The sequence below is a fragment of the Hibiscus syriacus genome, unplaced genomic scaffold (assembly GCF_006381635.1).
Source record: "Hibiscus syriacus cultivar Baekdansim isolate YM2019G1 unplaced genomic scaffold, ASM638163v2 tig00014064_pilon, whole genome shotgun sequence".
Lineage (NCBI taxonomy): Eukaryota > Viridiplantae > Streptophyta > Magnoliopsida > Malvales > Malvaceae > Hibiscus > Hibiscus syriacus.
Window position 1 is genome coordinate 26227 of NW_024062313.1, and position 17965 is coordinate 44191.

Here is a 17965-nt window from a genome sequence, read left to right on the forward strand (position 1 = left end):
GATAGTATCGTTGCAGAATGAGGTTCTTACTCTACGCAACGAGGTAAGTTTAAGATTTTCCATATTTAACTTAATGATAAATTTACTCGTAATTTCACTTAGATTAGCCATTTCACTTAGATTGCTTAGTAAACTTATTCGGTTGCTGCCAATTCTGCTAAACTGTGTATTCTTTAACACTGTGAAATAGTATTTATCTTTGTTTTGTCTTTTGGTTGAAAGTAAATTTGTTCGGTTGCTGCCAATTCTGCTAAACTGTGTATTCTTTAACACTGTGAAATAGTATTTGTCTTTGTTTTGTCTTTTGGTTGAAAGTAAATTTGTTCGGTTGCTGCCAATTCTGCTAAACTAATACCCTGAAGTCAGTATTTGTCTTTGTTTTGTCTATTGGTTGAAGTAATGCAATCCATTCAAGTTTCAATTTGCAGAAGAAGAAATAGTTTACTTTCGCAACACGAAACATAAAATCGCAACGAGAGAATCGCAACGCGAAACCAAAATCGCAACGACAAAATCGCAACGCGAAACCAAAATCGCATTGCGATTTTCATTTCGCGTTGCGATTCTCTCGTTGCGATTTTCATTTCGCATTGCGATTCTGTCGTTGCGATTTTGGTTTCTCGTTGCGATTCTCATTTCGCGTTGCAATTTTAAGTTTCGTGTTGCGAAAGTAAACTATTTCTTCTTCTGCAAATTGAAACTTGAATGGATTGCATTACTTCAACCAATAGACAAAACAAAGACAAATACTAACTTCAGGGTATTAGTTTGAAACATGTTTTTCTTTGTTATCTGATGCATTTTGTGAACTATGATAGAATAATGACTTGGGTGAATACAATGCAAGTTTGAAACATATTTGTCTTTGTTTTCACTGTTTAAATATCATGTCTGTTTATTTACTGATTTTTGTATTTAATTATTTAGCGGCCCGATAGAGTGGATGCTTTACGTCGGGTTATGCTTGCACGACGGAGTTCACGCATCAGACAGCGTGCACGTGCTATTAAGTCTCCGTACACCCCAATAGTGCGAAGACACCGCAAGAAGAAGCCCGACTCGCCTGTCATCCCTCAAGAGTCCACTCCTATCGTTGAAGAGGCCCCCCCTATCATTCCTCGAGAGTCCCCTCCCACCGTTCAAGAGGCCACTGTCATCATTGAAGAGGTCCCTCCCACCATTCAAGAGCCCGATTCACATGGCGTCATATGTAGGCTTCTTGAGAAACCCTCTGACGTGCCGGACATGATAGATTCAAGTTGGCTCTCGTATGAGTTACCGGCCAGTACCATACCGGTATCTGAAGTGGAGAGGAAACAACTACCGGACACAATTCTGGATAACACCCTTTGGGCTAAGACCGCAGTTGATTTTTATCTACATGAGCGGAGCCAGGGGTGTTTCACTGACATATGCAAGCTCACCGATGATATCTATTTGTTGCTTGATCGGTCTTGGTGGGGTGATTCTCTCGTTGCGATTGTAATTTCCGTGTTGCGATAGTCAAATGCATGCCTAATAAGTGATAACAACTGAATAACAAGAGTTTGTTAAGTCAAAATGGTTGGCCTGAGTCATTAATTCAACTGAAAATGTTAAAAGTTCACACATAAAATCTACATAATACAACGTTTGCATTTAAAAATCACCTAAGTTAACAGTCCCAAAAGGTGAAGCCAATTGTGATTGGGATTTTAAAGATGATTGCCTTTTGCTTGACACCATATGAGCTTTGGATTTTGATGAGGATCCATATTTTGGTAGAGGAAAAGATGATTTTGATGGCACTGGTGATCCACATGTCAACCTTGTATGACCACTTTCCTTGCACCGACTACATGTCGATCTCTTCTTCTCTTCACCCTTAGACGGTATACGATCGTGACTTTTTGGTCGGCCAGGTAGCCTTCTGTCAATGGCTGGTGGCAAAACTGTTTGTAAGTCATCTGGTATGTCCCACTCAGAAGGATGTGGAATAGGGTAGACAATCTCGGCATAAGTCTGTCGATAAACTTCTGTAGTGTAGCAATCCATAGCGTATGCGCTTGAATCATCTTGGTTTAAATGAAGAGCAACTTTTATAACATGGCCACACGGATAACCAGATGTTTGCCATTTCATACAACTACACGTCTTTGCATTTAGATCGACTAGCCCATTTAAGTTATTATCCAGTACTTGAAACAAAGTGTTTGAACATGGTTCAACTCTCCATGACGTTGACTTCACAACACGTTTCGTTATCTTTTTTTCAGTCCATGGTGTAACACGATGTTCCAATGTTCCTGTAAATTTAAATAAACAATACTTAGTAAAATATAAATATGATAAGTTACGAATTCAAGAAATAATACCTGCATGGTTTCTTTTCTTGTAGTACCACTGTTGAATAGAGGCTCGAAAAAACTCCATTAACATAGTAATGGGTAATTTCCGGGAATGACGACTTAGAGCGTTGATTGATTCTGCACTATTAGACGTCATGAAACCATATCTTGCTCCAAGTTGATGTACTCTTGACCATCTTTCAAACCCGACATCTTCTAGTGTTTGAGCACACTGAGGCAAAACACGTCTTAAACAATTTATATGCTTATTGAAATCCACTTCCCGATAAGCTTTTACAGCCTTCCAGTATGTCCATTTGTGCTTTTTTATACCAGCAGACCTTGATTTTAGATTTCTATACAAATGAACACCACAAAGTCCATGAAAAGCATATGGGAAACACCTTCTAACAACGTTGTCAATTGAGTTTGCCCTATCGGATATGATTGTCAGATTGCTAATAGGACCTATGCAATCCCTAAGATGCCCCATAAACCATGTCCATGAATCAGAGGTTTCAGATTTGCCAACCCCGTAAGCTATTGGCAATATCCCATTGTTAGCATCCATGGCTACTGCTAATAAGTTTACTCCAAGGTATCGACCTTTCAAATGTGCTCCGTCAACTATAATAACTGGGCGCATGCAAGTAATAAACGAACGAATCTACAAAATAATATACACAAGAAATACAATCATTTAAATGTGAAATGCATGTAACTAACAAAAATGAGTCAACAAAATTATATTGATTTACTAACCGTAGCACCAATGGCGATAAACAGCAACTCAAAGTGTCAATCTCTATCTGTTTTGATATGAGTTACCGACCCAGGATTTTTCAGCTTTAAATTGTGACAATAAGCCGGCAGTTGGGCAAACGATGCTTCTGGCGACCCCCTCAACAATTCCAAGGCATAACATTTGGCTCTCCAAGCTTGAGAATATGATATACTAATCTTGAACCGAGCATTCATGTCAGTCATAATTTCATGTCCCCGATATACCCTGCCATTCAAAAACATTAACTCAGCCAGAAAACTACCCAACACCTTTTTGTTTGCCTGTCTATGGTGAGGAAAAACTTGGGTTCTTGAACATGTATGTTTATCAATAAAATTCCTAACTTGAAACATTTCGCAATCTTTTATTCTCTTTGCAATCATACGCCACGTACAGTTTTTGTCAATCATACACCTTGTTTCGAAACGATCTTTGCTTGATTTGTTAACTTTTAGTTGATAGCCATCTTCCACACATTTCATATACAAAGCTATCTTCAAGTCTTCCTTTGTATCAAAACAATCATCTTTCTTGATACGAATAACTTTTCTGTAACAATCAACTGCTTTCTTTACCAACTCTTCTTCCGGTATCTGAAGTAATTCTGGCATATTCCAGTTATACGCCCGTGGCATTTTCTTTTCTTCGGGGACTTTTTCTTCTTTTTTTCTTCTTCAGGATTATATGAATTACAGAATGGATGTTCAACATGTTCATTCACAGTCGTAACTTCCTCCTCATTATCATCAACAATACATTCTTCGGCAACGGCTGTTTCATCATCAAAATTCGGGTATTGACCAATATCAAAATCATTACACGCAGGGTCTGTTTCTTCTTCTGAAACATCATCAAAATCCGTGTATTGACCAATATCAAAGTCCGGATATTAACCAAGACCAAATTTCGAATACTGACTAGTACTCACAATTTTTTCTGTTGGCTCATCATCGTGTAACTGGTCAATACGAAAACCGGAATTTGGTGCTGAAAGTTGATTGGGATTTGGATTAGAGAAAGGTTGTGGGTTTTGAGAAAAACTTAGTTGATTACTACCCGCTACTGACCCAACAATACTACTTCTAGGTTCAACAACATACAATGTAACATCATCTTGTGAAACACTAATGTAAGCAATGAATCGTTCAACATCTTCATTATCGGTTAACAAATAAACTTTACAATTTCTCTGATAAGATAGCCTAAATCCACTTAGGGGCTCTAAATTCAATTTATTTAAAACACGTAGCATTAGAGTTTCATAAGTTAACTTTTGTAAAGACAATTTTAGTTGAAGATTCATGGGTAAAGGCATATATTGTAAAACACCATGAACATTATCCCATGACCCTCCAAAACACAAATCTATCCAAACATGATCAACATTAGATGATTTCATGGTTGTAAATTAATTTACTAAACAGACGAGCTGCGAAACTAAAACCTGTTGCCGGATTGGGAAGGATGTCGTTGGATATAGGAACGGATGTCGCCGGAGAGAGTGATAGATGGAGATGGAATGAGTTGCGATTTAGGGATTTAGTTTATGATTTGCTGCTGTTGCGTAGTTATATACCCAAAATTTCAGTGTTGTGATTTACAGATTCTCGTTACGATTTACGGATTATCGTTGCGATTTACAGATTATCGTTGCGATTTACGGATTATCGTTGCGATTTACGGATACGCGTTGCGATATACGGATACGCATTGCGGTTTACGGATACGCGTTGCGATTTATGTGTTCGCGTTGCGATTTTCATATTCGCGTTTGCGATTTATGTGTTCGCGTTGCGATTCTGGAAAATCGCAATGCGAATTTGTACTATCGCATTGCGATTTTCAGGAATCGCGTTGCGATTTTGGAAACTGATTTGCGATTCTGGGGATCGCGTTGCGATTTTGTTGGTCATTTTGGCAAATCCAAAAAAAGTTAGTTAAAATCGTATATTATAAGGCATTTTTGGTCACTGAGGTGATTTTCTCTAATAAATATTCAGCATTTGTTTTCCAGTCTAGTACTTTCTGCTTTTATGGTCTCCTTGATCCCGACTGAAGTTTGAATGGACCTTGTTCTAATTTCTCTTGGCAGTAACGCATGTTTACTATTTGTGTGTTATGTTGGGTGTCTTAGTGTTTTGGAGTACTTCTGTTAGTTAATTAACTTGGATTAAGTGTTGCAGCAACCACATGAGTATGAAGCGAGGCTTAAAGGTTGATTGAAGAGCAACGCCTTTCATTCACAATCGGTGGCCGAGGACATCTTTCAATGTGGGATTTTTATTTCTTTTTGCGTCATGTATGCTGCAGTGAATACATATTTATTTAGGAAAATTGTCTCCGTCTCAATCACAACGACGTAATTGTAAGATAATTGTTATTTGTTGTTCACATTCTTTTTTGGTTCGGTCCGTAATTTGCTTAAAGAACCTGCCAATTACAGTTTTGGAGACAGGCAAATACATGGAGGCCGCCTTTAATTTTACTTGTATCAGTATTCAGTACTCAAAAAAGTTTCAAAACCATCTTCACACAAAAAATTACCATAATTTGTTTTATGCATATTTATATTCTCTATAAATATAACGTGTCTGTATATCTATATATATGTAGTTTCAAATTTGTCCATTTTGTCCTATAATTAAGATAGCCCCACCTAGTGTCTTGGCTTTCCCTCAAAGCGTATGAGAAATGCAACAAATATTTTAAGTTTCGGTTTTTTACCAGATTTGTTTTTTTTAATATGAGATGAGTACAATACAGTATATGTTCAAAGACTTTCAATCATTTAACATTGAACACATATATTCTCGACATACACAGTGCTTGAATTTGAAACTTCAATGAATAATTACAATTCTTTAATCATTCAGGTCGTTTGGTTCGTGCACTAGATTAGATATTTGGTCTAACAAATTGGAACGATTAAAAGCATCTTAGTAGATATTGACATATGTTAGGTTAGGTATATATGAAGGACAAAGATACGGGTGCCGTTTCTAACATAGCTTCTTGTCTCCTCATAGCGGTCCTCGAATCGAAGAAATTAAATTCTTCAAACTGGAAATTTGTTATAGGCCTCTTTTATTTTAGGAGGGTTGATTTTTTTCAAAAGAAAAAAATCGGGTTCGGGTCTGGTTACATTAAGAGTAAGATCAAATTAGGTTCAGGTAAGAGTGAAAAATCTTCAGCTTGATCTAGAATAATAGTATAATTTTCTTCAATATATTTAAAGATAATTGATATAATATCACTTTATAATTTTTTTTTTCAATTAGGTCCGTATTTTGTCGAATAAAAACAAAAAAATAACTTTATATCTATGTTCGGATTGAATGCAAGTTTTTCTCTTAAATTTTGGATAGGGATTTCAGAACGAATGGAATTTCTTTATACTCAAACTAAATCGGATTTGATTGGGAAAAGTATGCTTTTTGAATTGAATTGGATTGATCGAAAATTCAATCTAATCTGACTTGTTATTATCCCTAATGTAAGGTGCAGTTGTACGCATGTGACATGGTTAGACTTTAGCTAAAGCAAATCGCGTTCTGAGACGATGAACAGTGAATTTGAGTCGAACATTTAAGTCAGCTAGTAAAACAAAAGCAAGAAGCCAAAATTCTTTTCAAAACAAAAGTGCAAACACATCAGGCATCAACACTTGTTATCCTACCAAGTTTGATGAATCATAATTATTTTGGAGGGACCAAGATACAAATACAATCTATAAAAGAAATAACGAGTGCATTAATACTGTTAAGAAAATTTAATCATAATTGTCTAAGTGAATTTAATGATTAAATGAAGTATTATTATTTATAAAGATTTCGAAATCGAACATTAATTAGAGTATTATTCTTCTTCTATCTTTTTTTCGCTTCCATTCTTTTTTTTCAAATTATTTATTTTTCATTGTTGGTTTTTTTTTAATTAATCAATGTCATATGATCTATTAATCGATTAATCTAAATCAGATTTTACAAAGACCCAACTTAGTTTTTTATTATTGGAATTTATTTTTTATATATATAAAAATGGAATTTAGTTATTGGTTATTCGTAATTGTTCTATCTTATTTTATGGTTTCAAGGACTCAAATTCTTCTTCAACTTTATTGAATCGAAACGTTAAATGTTTGAATCATTTCGAATTGATCCTCAAGGTGCTTCCTCTATCATAATTTTTTATAACAATTTGTTGGTATTTAATAAGCTTGAAAATGAAAAGAAATTTAATCAAATTGGTAATCTTCAGGTCAAGAAATATTAGATGTTCACATTTGAATATGTTTTTAACTTGATTAATATGTTTAGTGCAACATGTGAAGTAGATGGTAAAATTACTTTAACTCAACATGCAAAAATAGATTTATTTAATTATTTTTATAAATCTGATGTAAATATAAGGTAACATCCGTTCAAACACTCTCAATCCTTTAACAATAAACAATTATACTCCTAACTTATGATTAAATATATATATATATATATATAACCAACAACCAGTTGGTCTAATGGGATGAGGCACTAGGTCCCTTAAGCAATGTCAGAGGTTTGAATATTGACGTTTGCGAATGGAGCAAACTGAGTTAGGATGATTGCCCTTGCTTCTGCAATACCCGATCTGAATTATTCGGTCAATAGATCGGATACTAGAGATTAATTAAATATTATATATATATAATTGTTAAGGTAAGATATTTTTGTGACTCAATTGACATACAAGCCCATGATTCGAATGCTCGGTTTTACATTTATTTATTTATTTATTTTTGCAAGAAAAAGGAAAGGGTCCACCCTCAGCAAGTGTACATTACATTATATTATAAACATTTCGAATGTAGTGATTAATACTCATTTGTGAGAATTGAATGATGAATTCAATGATCATACATATAATTGATTCATTTTAGTTCTGCATTAGGTCCAAGGGAGATGCATACTTATTTAGAATTAATTATATTTATTAATTTATCAGAGAAAAATATTACCTTTCACTCATTGTTTTCCGGTTATAACTTTACTGCTTTTTTAATTAATCACAAATATTTGATCACTAATTCAAATTAGATTTTGTAGAGTTACTATAGGGACGGTCCTCCTGATCTAGTTTGCTTCATTCGCAAATGTCAGTATTCGAACCTCTGACCTAACTTAAAGAATCTAGTGTCTCATCCCGACCGACTAAGTGTTGGAATTTTATTCTCTTTTAAAGTAGGAATTAAAGGTAAATTTTACACCCTGAGTGAGCATTTAACCCAACTTAACCATTTATAAGCCCAATACCACGTTGCTTCTACAGGTGATCAACAAAACCATCTCATCCGATTCACAAAAAACCAATAAGTAAAAATAAAACATAAATCTTGTTGTTTTCATATAAGCTTAACAAAACTAGTGAAACTTAGGCATGCAACATTATATATTCAACAAAATTTACAGAAAAATAAAATAAAATTATTGTTCTCTTTTATAGTAGCATAGATCATACATATAAGAAGAGCAAGAAGATGGTAGAAAGAAGCACGATCTAGAAAAAAAGTTTATTTTGAATGTTTCTCAAAACTATATGAAAAAGTCGATTCAGATTGAAGAATATTTTCAAACATATTATTTATATATATGTGATGGATGGATAGATGGCTGTTAAAAGGCTTGGATAGATAAGTAGATGGATATATCGAGACTACCAGAAGAAATTGTTAAGTTGAGAATTAGGAGGCGGGGAGTCGTCGAGATCGTGTGACGGAGAATGTACGTGTCGGCCTTCGTATGTCGTAATTACCATCCGTGGATCCTCTGCTAATCTCTCCACTCGCTTCTTCACCCGACAATTATCTTGGGTACACCGATAGTAGCTCCTGCATTTACATTACCATGTATACATATATCAGTTCTAATTCCACACTTCAAAACGTAAAATTTAATATATGAGAGAGTTTAAAAGATTTAATGTGAAATTTCTAGGGGTACAATCATATCCCAACATCCCGTCCATCTCTGAATGCATATTCAAATAAATAGTGAACCTTTATTCTACCTGTACAAGGCATGATATTCTGGCAATGCCATTTTGCTGCAGTATATATATTCATATTCCTAACTGTTGTCATACTTAAAGATGCTGTACCTTCCTTTTTATGGTGCAGTATAATTGATCAATTGTTGTATGCTTTATTTTCCCTTTTTCATCTTCACATTGTGATTTTTGTATCTTTTGAAGACAATAATTTATGCTTTTTAGTCCTTAAAATTTTATTGATTGTAATTTTCATGATTAATATCCTCATAATTACCCTTTCAGATCTCATGCAGTATCAGGCCTGTAAAGCCTCAAAAATCATCATAACAAGTATAATTACAAGACAGGAAAAGGAAGGGAAAGAAAACATGGCATGTGTATGAGGTACAACTATGCCTAAAAACTTGATGTGAATATTGGTAACTTTTCATGAAGATTTTGTATTATTGTTAAAAAGCATAAAAACAAAAAGAGAATTTTTTTCAAGTTTTTTTGAATGTGTGTGATTAATATAATATTACCTGGGATGCTGGGTGTTCTTCACCACTTTCTGGCCGTACTTCCTCCACTTGTATCCATCATCCAGTACATCCACATCGCTCATGGTCTTGAAGCAAAACCTAGGTTCCCTAACCTTCCTTCTCGCTTTTATCCTTTTCATTTTCATGGCTGAAACGCCTAGGTGATCATGATCATCACCCATTTTCTTGCTTCCCAAACGCTCGTTTACCTCTCCCCATGCCCTAAAACCATTATCAAAACAAACCCGTACATCATTTACCAAGATACAAAAAGAGAAAATTTAATCTGTCATGAGTTGGTAGATATTCACTATTTCATTTTACATGCAAAGGAAGAAAAGGAAAAAAAAGCAATACTGGGTAATATGTGCATGATTGTTCATGTAAAAGAGCAGTTTCTTAATCCATTTAACGATCTAGTAGTAAAAAAAGAGTGTTGTTCTCTTTAAAGATCTGGATTCGAATAACTATTATCGGTTAAGAAAAATTTTAAAAATATATTTTCTTATAATTATCCGATGCTATTAAAAAGAAGCAACATCTTACCAGAAATTTGCCTTGGATCTCTGCAAGGAAAGGTGTTGGGGTCCTCCAAAGTCAGAAGCAAGGTGCTGCCTATGCTTTTGAGAGGTGAGAGATGATATTAGGGTTTCAGATAGATTAGCAGCAGAATTAGGAAGTGCATCAGCAGCAGCAGCTGTGATATTGAAGGCTTTGAGAGATTGATGGGAAGCCATTAATGGAGGAGATGAAGTCAAGTTTTGAGGAAAAGTAGTAAAGAAGCCCATCTGAGTAGGCATCTCTTGTTCCTCAAACAAGCCCTGGTTTAGCATGGCTTCTGAGGTAGAAGACATCTTAGTTGAAGCTGACGAGAAACTGATTTTATTTAGGGTTTGAATTCTTGTAATAGGAGAATAAATTTTGGTAGAGCCGGGGATTTTAAATGATCCAACACAAATAGAAACAGTCTAGATTAAAAGAACTGGAGGAAGGGTGGTCTCTCTCAAACTTCTAGGGTAGATGGACAATCAGAATTTATATATATATATATATATATATATATACAAGGATTTATTATTATTCTTAGGAAATGAAACTACTAACCAGATACCTTTAATGTGACCAACCACAAATCTAGTTAGCTTTTTATTCTTGGGATTTATTATTATTCTTAGGGTAGAAGTTCAAAAAAATTTCTATATTCTTTTTAAAAAATATATAAATTTCACGTGGAAGAATTATAATGTGTCAAATGATAATAATATTTTAGAAAGAAAATTTCGATCAAATTACTTAATTAAATCATTTTTTAATTTGATATCTTAATTGATTTAATTTTTAGACTTAAAGATTCAACCCAACGTAAACAAAAATTAATTATTTTTAAAAAATCTTTATGTATAAAACAAAAATAATAAATCAGATCACGACACTTCATAAAAATAAATTTTAACATAACTTTATCTAATTAAAGATAACGCATTCGATCATGCATCAATTACTAATCCTACTAAAATTACATGAATTATTCAAAAAAATAATTTTATTTAGGAAAAAAAAGAAATTATACTTTTAATGAGTATTGAACCTACAATCTCAAAAAAAAAATCAAATGAGAATTTTTAATTACTTACGGCAGAGATTATTGACTCAAACTTATTTTTAAATAAAAGAAATTGGTGTTTAGAGTTTGGACAATGTGAGTTCAATATTAAGTAGTGCAACACGTGTTACTTTTTGACCTCAAAAGCGTGCAAATTTAATGTCTCATTTGTTAGTGGAAATTTCCTGTTTTACGGAGGTCAACAATAGACGACAATTAGGTTAAATTTGTAAGCTGCTCCCCTTTGCTAAATTGCATGGAAAATCCATGCACTCCTTTGTCATCCAAGAAAAATAAAACATACGAGTACATGAACTCGTCCGGAAGTTTAAGTGATAAAATAGATCGTTATTTTTTAATAGATTGTAAATTTAAATAGTTGTGTCTGTAGAGTGTATATTACCAATTGATTGAAAAAAATTCTAAACTAATATAACTTTGTAATCATTTTAAATTATTAAAAGAATATATTAATATATAATAATACATATAATTAAAATATTCAAATTTTATAATGTTAATTTATTTTGCGGATAATTTAGAAAAAATAAAAGAAATAGAAAAGAGAAGAATATAATGTAGGCAATGATGATGAATCTTTGGGTGCAAATCTATCGTCTCTGCAATCAGCGGTGAAGATATCATTATGATTGGGCCTATTTGACTTTTTCATCAGAGAAAGAAAAAAAAGCTTTTAACCTTTTGATATTTCACTTTTTATATACACTTCTCCTAAAAACAAACATAATCTAACCCCACCTTTACCCACCATTTCTCAAATTCCAAAACCACCCCTTTATGTTGTTATCATTATCCCTTCAATTTAACATCATAATAATTGTAAAAAAATAAACAATACCATTATGCATTATTGTCAGGATGACAACGCAGTGGGTTGGGTGGATTTTTATTTGATTTAAAATTTATTTGATATTATAAAAATAAAATTATGTTTTGATTCAATTTAAGATTAAAAATACTTTTATTTATTTTATATTCTATTTAAAATTTTAATCAAAAATATTATTTTAACTTAAATTAATTCAACATAATTTTTCCATCGATGATTTTTAAACCTCAAAATTTCTAAATTCCCCCCCCCCGGAAAATCTAATGTCCATTTATCAGGAAATGTCCCAAACACTATGCTTATAAATGAACTGAACGTTCAGCGAACTGTTCATGAACCGTGCGGCGGGAAGTTCGTTTATTTATTAAATGAATGAACATGAACAAGATTTTGCGTTCGTTTAATTAAATGAACGAACATTAACAAATGGCTCGCTCGTTCATTTACGTTCGTGAACGTTCGATTATATGTTCGTTTATGTTCGTTCATTTATGTTCGAACAGAGGGCAAGTTGAATATGTTACGGAGATTATTGAAGTTGTTTGGATTTCAAGAAGATTGTTTTGTTGAAAAAATTAACTTTAAGACTTTATTATGTTCATATAGCTTATTTATGATTTATGTATGTTTTTGTCGTATTTGAACAGATTAATTCTAAAGTTGCAACTTATATTAATGAATTTTAAGTTCTTATTCTTGTTGTTTACTTCTTTTTTTTTACATTTGTTTGTTGTGTTCGAATAAGTTTTTTTTGTGTTTGTGTTGTTCGTTTATGTTCGTTCGTCCGTGTTCGTTTATTTATTTAAATGAACGAACATGAACAAGCTATATTCCTTAATGAACGAACATGAACAAAAAAAAATTTGTTCGTTTATGTTCATTTATTTATTAAATGAACGAACATGAACATACCTCTGTTCGTGTGCGTTCGGTTCGTTTGCAGTCCTACCAAACACCATAAATCTACTTATAATCATTCTTTCGGCTTAGAGATATGATTATGATATAGATTAATATTTTTATGCCCTTGTTTTAAAGGAATATTAATATGATTTGTGTTTAAAGGAATATTAATGTGGTTTCTTTTGAAAGGAATTCAAAAGGTTGAGGTAGCTTTGTGGAATTGAGAGCATTTTTTGATAAAATAAATACCAATTTGTGAGGGGGAAAATGATTGAAATAGAAACTTTGGCATCTAACAATCATCAATGAAAGGTCGATAGTGAGTGACAATCGACAACAATGGTAAGTTGCAATCGACTACACGGGACTTTAGTCGAATTCAATGTTCAAATTGATATTTTTATTGAAGGTCTAAAGGTTAAATTCATATTTTATTTAAAGTTCAGGGATCAAACTAAAGTTTAGGATAAACTAAAATTAACTATTTTTATTACATGACACGTCATCAAAATAACACGAGTCAATGATTCAGCAACCAAAATAAGATTAACCGAAAACAAAATGACGAGAACATAATTTTTTCAAAATCGATGATCAAAATAAGATGAATTAAATATAAAAACTGACCACATGTGTAACTTACCATAAAGTTAAAGCAATTTTTTGTATAATGCCTATACTACTCAAACTCCTCCCCACCTATAATTCGTAAGATATTGTATGTGTATGTATGTTCAATTTCATGTTCTCTTGTATATATACCGATAATGATGTTAATCAAATTAATCTCAATCAACAAATTAAAGTAAATTTTAATTTAATATCATAATTTTAATACCTTTTAAGTTGTTTTTAATATATTTTTCAAAGCTAACAAATAATATACAAATAAAAAAAATATTTTTCATAATTATTTCGGGATGAAATAGGATGGATTCTCTCCAAATATAAACTCAATCTAACCTAACTTAAAAAACAATTTAAAACTTAAATTTATAAAAAAAGAATCTAATTAAATTAAATCAGATCAAATCAAAAAAAAATATCATATATAATTTTCTAATTCTTAATTTTTTAATAAGTAAAACATCATTTGTGGACCGTTGCAGCAAAATATTAATTACCCAACAATTTGAATTAATTATCACTCTATTATTCAACAACTTTATTAACGTGGTACTTTTGATGGGTAAATCTTTGGTAAAATATCAGCTCTCATTTATTGGAAAATAATGTGTGTACAGTAGGCATAGGACGGTAAAGAATCATAGACATGATATAGCCTAAGGTAGTAGTTTTTATTAAATTTTTTATGAGCAAAAGGAGACTATTATGATATATCTTATACCGTGCAAAAGAAAACAATAATTAGAATGCTTGTTAATTCATTTTTGGTTGATTTTCTTTAGGGTATACTTTTTACCTTGTGAACAACCTTCTTACATGAATTGTTACAAGTAATAGGGACCAAATATATAATTATTAAAATTTTTAATTGAATTGTCACTTTCTTCATTAATGTTAACGATATATAGTTTTGATCGACATACTTAAATAGTTAAATGAATCACATCAGATACTCCACAATAGACTGCACTCCACCAGGCAACACATACACAAGCAAAGCTAGGCAAACACATTAATTCCATTCGAGCAGCAAAATAGGTCCTGAATTGCATAAATCCGATCTTTACAGGGAGGTTTATTGTTGAACAAAACAGCGTGGGTAAAGAAGAAATAATTTTTTCCGTTAATGTCAACGGCATGTGGTTTTGATTGGCACACTCAAATAATTAAATGATATAATTGATAAAATTTTAAAATCAATGATTAAAATAAAAAGAAGAAATAATTAAGTGGTCATACGAATAATTTATATTTTTTTAAAAATCCAGAAAAAGCAATGCTAATTCAATTTCCCCTCTTTATTTTGGCGATACAAGGTGATGTAGGGGTAACGTAGACATGATGTCACACTAGTACGTAAAAGTGAACAATATTATATATGATATGGCGTGAGCCCTTTTGGGGGGTCTTTTGCAAAGATTTAGAATTGAAGTTGAAATAATGTAAATATTATAATAATATGGGAGGCTATGGCCCCTGAATTCGGGGGGAAAGGGGTGGGTGGCAAACGCCATCATTTCATTTTGTCTCTAAATTTAGGTGGCCATTACTTCACTTGTTTTTTCTATTTCCTTACTACTCGTAGCTCTTTTTCAATACCTGGTTTTATTTTTTCGTATAAAATTACTCAAATTCAAATTTAAAAAAAAATAAAATATTAAAATGTTAGACTCTATTTTTAAATTTTTACATCCTCCATTGTAAGCTAGCATGTTATAGGCATAGTTATAATGAATACTCTAAGAAATAAACTTTAATTCTCATAAGAAACAACCTCACCTTTGCACTTTTATCAAGTATGTTTATGCAACCCTACGTCCCACTCAAACGAGTAATAGATATCGTTAGAGCATAGATGGAGATAAGATCAAATGTTGCTATGACAAAATTGGTTTATATCAAAAGAATAAGAATCTATTAAGTATTTAAATTTAAAAATTGAGAAGGACAAGAGTCTTATTTGACTAATATCTAAACTAAACTGGACCTAAAATGTCAATATACCAAAAATTAGAGAATAACAACAGGTCCACTGTATACTTAAGTAGCTTTGTCCATGATTAAGAGTATACATATATCTAACCACCTTTATTGTTAAAGGATACATGGACTGCCGTCATAGGGAGGGATTTTTTTTTTAATTTATTTATGTTTATGTCATTAAATTATTCTATGATTCGTTTGAATCTAATTTTTGGAATCTCCAATCACTAAGTAGGGTATCCTCATAGTTTGGTTTATATTTTACTCAACATTAAACTGAGATGTTACAAGAATATTAACTATATTGAGAAAATACCCAAAATTAAGGTGGGTTTGATAAATAATTAAAAAATCTTTTTTTTATTAAAACAAAATTTTGTATGACTTAATTTTTATTAAAACAAAATTAAGGTGGGTTTGATAAATAATTAAAAAAATCTTTTTTTATTAAAACAAAATTTTGTATGACTTAATTTTTATTAAAACAAAATTAAGGTGGGTTTGATAAATTTTTACTATGTAGAAAATTTTCAACAACAAAAGAGAGTGTGTGTATAATTCATAGCAGAAACGAGTTTAAAGTTATTATAATTTTTTACTAAATATTAATATATAATTTTTCAATTCATAAAAAGGGTTGTGTATAAAATATTTTTTTTTATTTTCTATACATAATTTGTTTTTATTCATTTAAAATTTTATAAATTTGTTTTATAACATAAAATTATGCGTTTAACCTACTAGGAGCCATAACCTCTGCCAGCCCTCCCTAGATTTGCCTGTGTCTAATTGATAGAAGATCTCAAGATCTTTGTTGAAAGAGAGAAAATATATTATATTGCACTTTAGTAAATATTGGAAATATTATATTGCACTTTAGCATAATATTCTCAAAGGGAGGTCACCTATACAAATGATAAATATAATTATTTTTTAAGAAATGATTTCTTTCAAAACATTCATGAAATTAGTTATTCAAGGTAAAAACGAAGATAATCGTGGTAAAATCCAATGGTAAGTTAGTTTTGGAATGCGAGTGGTGTATGGATAACAGGCATTTTGAGTGGGACATAAAGGCAAGAGTATGTATGATCCCTTCACTTTTTGCTTTACCTATTGATACTCCTAAGGTCACAACAAGAGATTTGTGTATATATGATGAAAAGAGATCCAATTCCATAGAATGATTACACCACGCTCCCTCCCACAATTTAGCTGTCTCCTCTTCTTGATCAGATATGGCAGATGCCTCTCCCACGCCATACCTTAGCCAGGGATAACCTGTCTTTCACATCACTTCACCTTCCCATGCATTTTTGTTTCATTTATTGCTCCTTCAAATATTCATATCAAATATAAACAACTTCTTAACCCTCAACACCAATTCTCTGATAGGACATATTATTCACTTAATTTCATATAACAAATGCAATAAACATGTCAATTGATCTAAATCCTCTCACATGAGACAGACCGAAAATTATCTCTTTCTGAGTAAGGATGGCTAAATTACAATTTTTACCACCCATCTTATTCCTCACTCCTATTTTGATTATTAAAATTTAAATTTTTTAATTTACTCATTAAATCTTTGATTTGTTCTTATTTTGATCATTCTATCATTAAATACTAAATGGCATTATGACTGAACATTTTTTATTTTAAAAATTATGAAATGAACTGAAAATTTTCTTTACTTTTTTTAATGAAAAATCTAATTTTGAATCTTCTTTCGTCTTCTTTCAAACCAACGATTGGAAGGTGAAAAAGGAAGAAACAAATTGTATATCTTGATTCCATGATGATTGGATGGTGGATATTATAGATTAGAGTAGGTTAGAATTTTATGAGTTTTGAGTTTTTATAAGTTTTAAAGTGATTTTAAGTAAAATCTAAATTGATAAAGTGATAAAAGACAATGAGACAGATTTGTCGAAATCTTAAATTATTAGAGAATATGATAGAAAATGGTAATAGCGATGTCAATGTGACATGCATATGAAATTGTAAAACTTGCATTTTTGGAAGAAGAAAATGAAATAAAAAAGAAAGAAAGAAAAAGAAAATGATGTGGATAACACATGGAGTAAGTATGAACGAAATTTCAGGGTTAACACTACCATCTATCAGTAAAATGAATAATTAACATAAAAATTTTAGATCACCCTAGACCACACTCATACGTGACAAGCAAGATTCATATTTATATATTTTTTTTCTAAAAAGTAATAGTAATAAAAAAAGAAGGATAAATTAAACATTTAGTACCACAATAATCACTTTTGTTCCATTTTTAAACACTCGAACTATTTTTTCTCAAAATTATACCTAATATTATTTAGT

At 31.7% G+C, this 17965-nt stretch overlaps 1 protein-coding gene across 1 annotated transcript; it reads right to left on the reverse strand.

Annotated features, from left to right (window-relative positions):
- Positions 1–7581: 7581 nt before the first annotated feature.
- Positions 7582–10525, reverse strand: LOC120206822 (probable WRKY transcription factor 13). The gene is made up of 4 exons (XM_039206400.1): positions 10203–10525; positions 9657–9878; positions 8798–8974; positions 7582–7606 (listed from the first exon to the last, which is right to left on the reverse strand). The coding sequence occupies exons 1-3, from the start codon at positions 10508–10510 to the stop codon at positions 8800–8802; spliced, it is 705 nt and encodes a 234-aa protein (XP_039062331.1). The 5' UTR covers positions 10511–10525; the 3' UTR covers positions 7582–7606; positions 8798–8799.
- Between the last annotated feature and the right edge of the window lie 7440 nt (positions 10526–17965).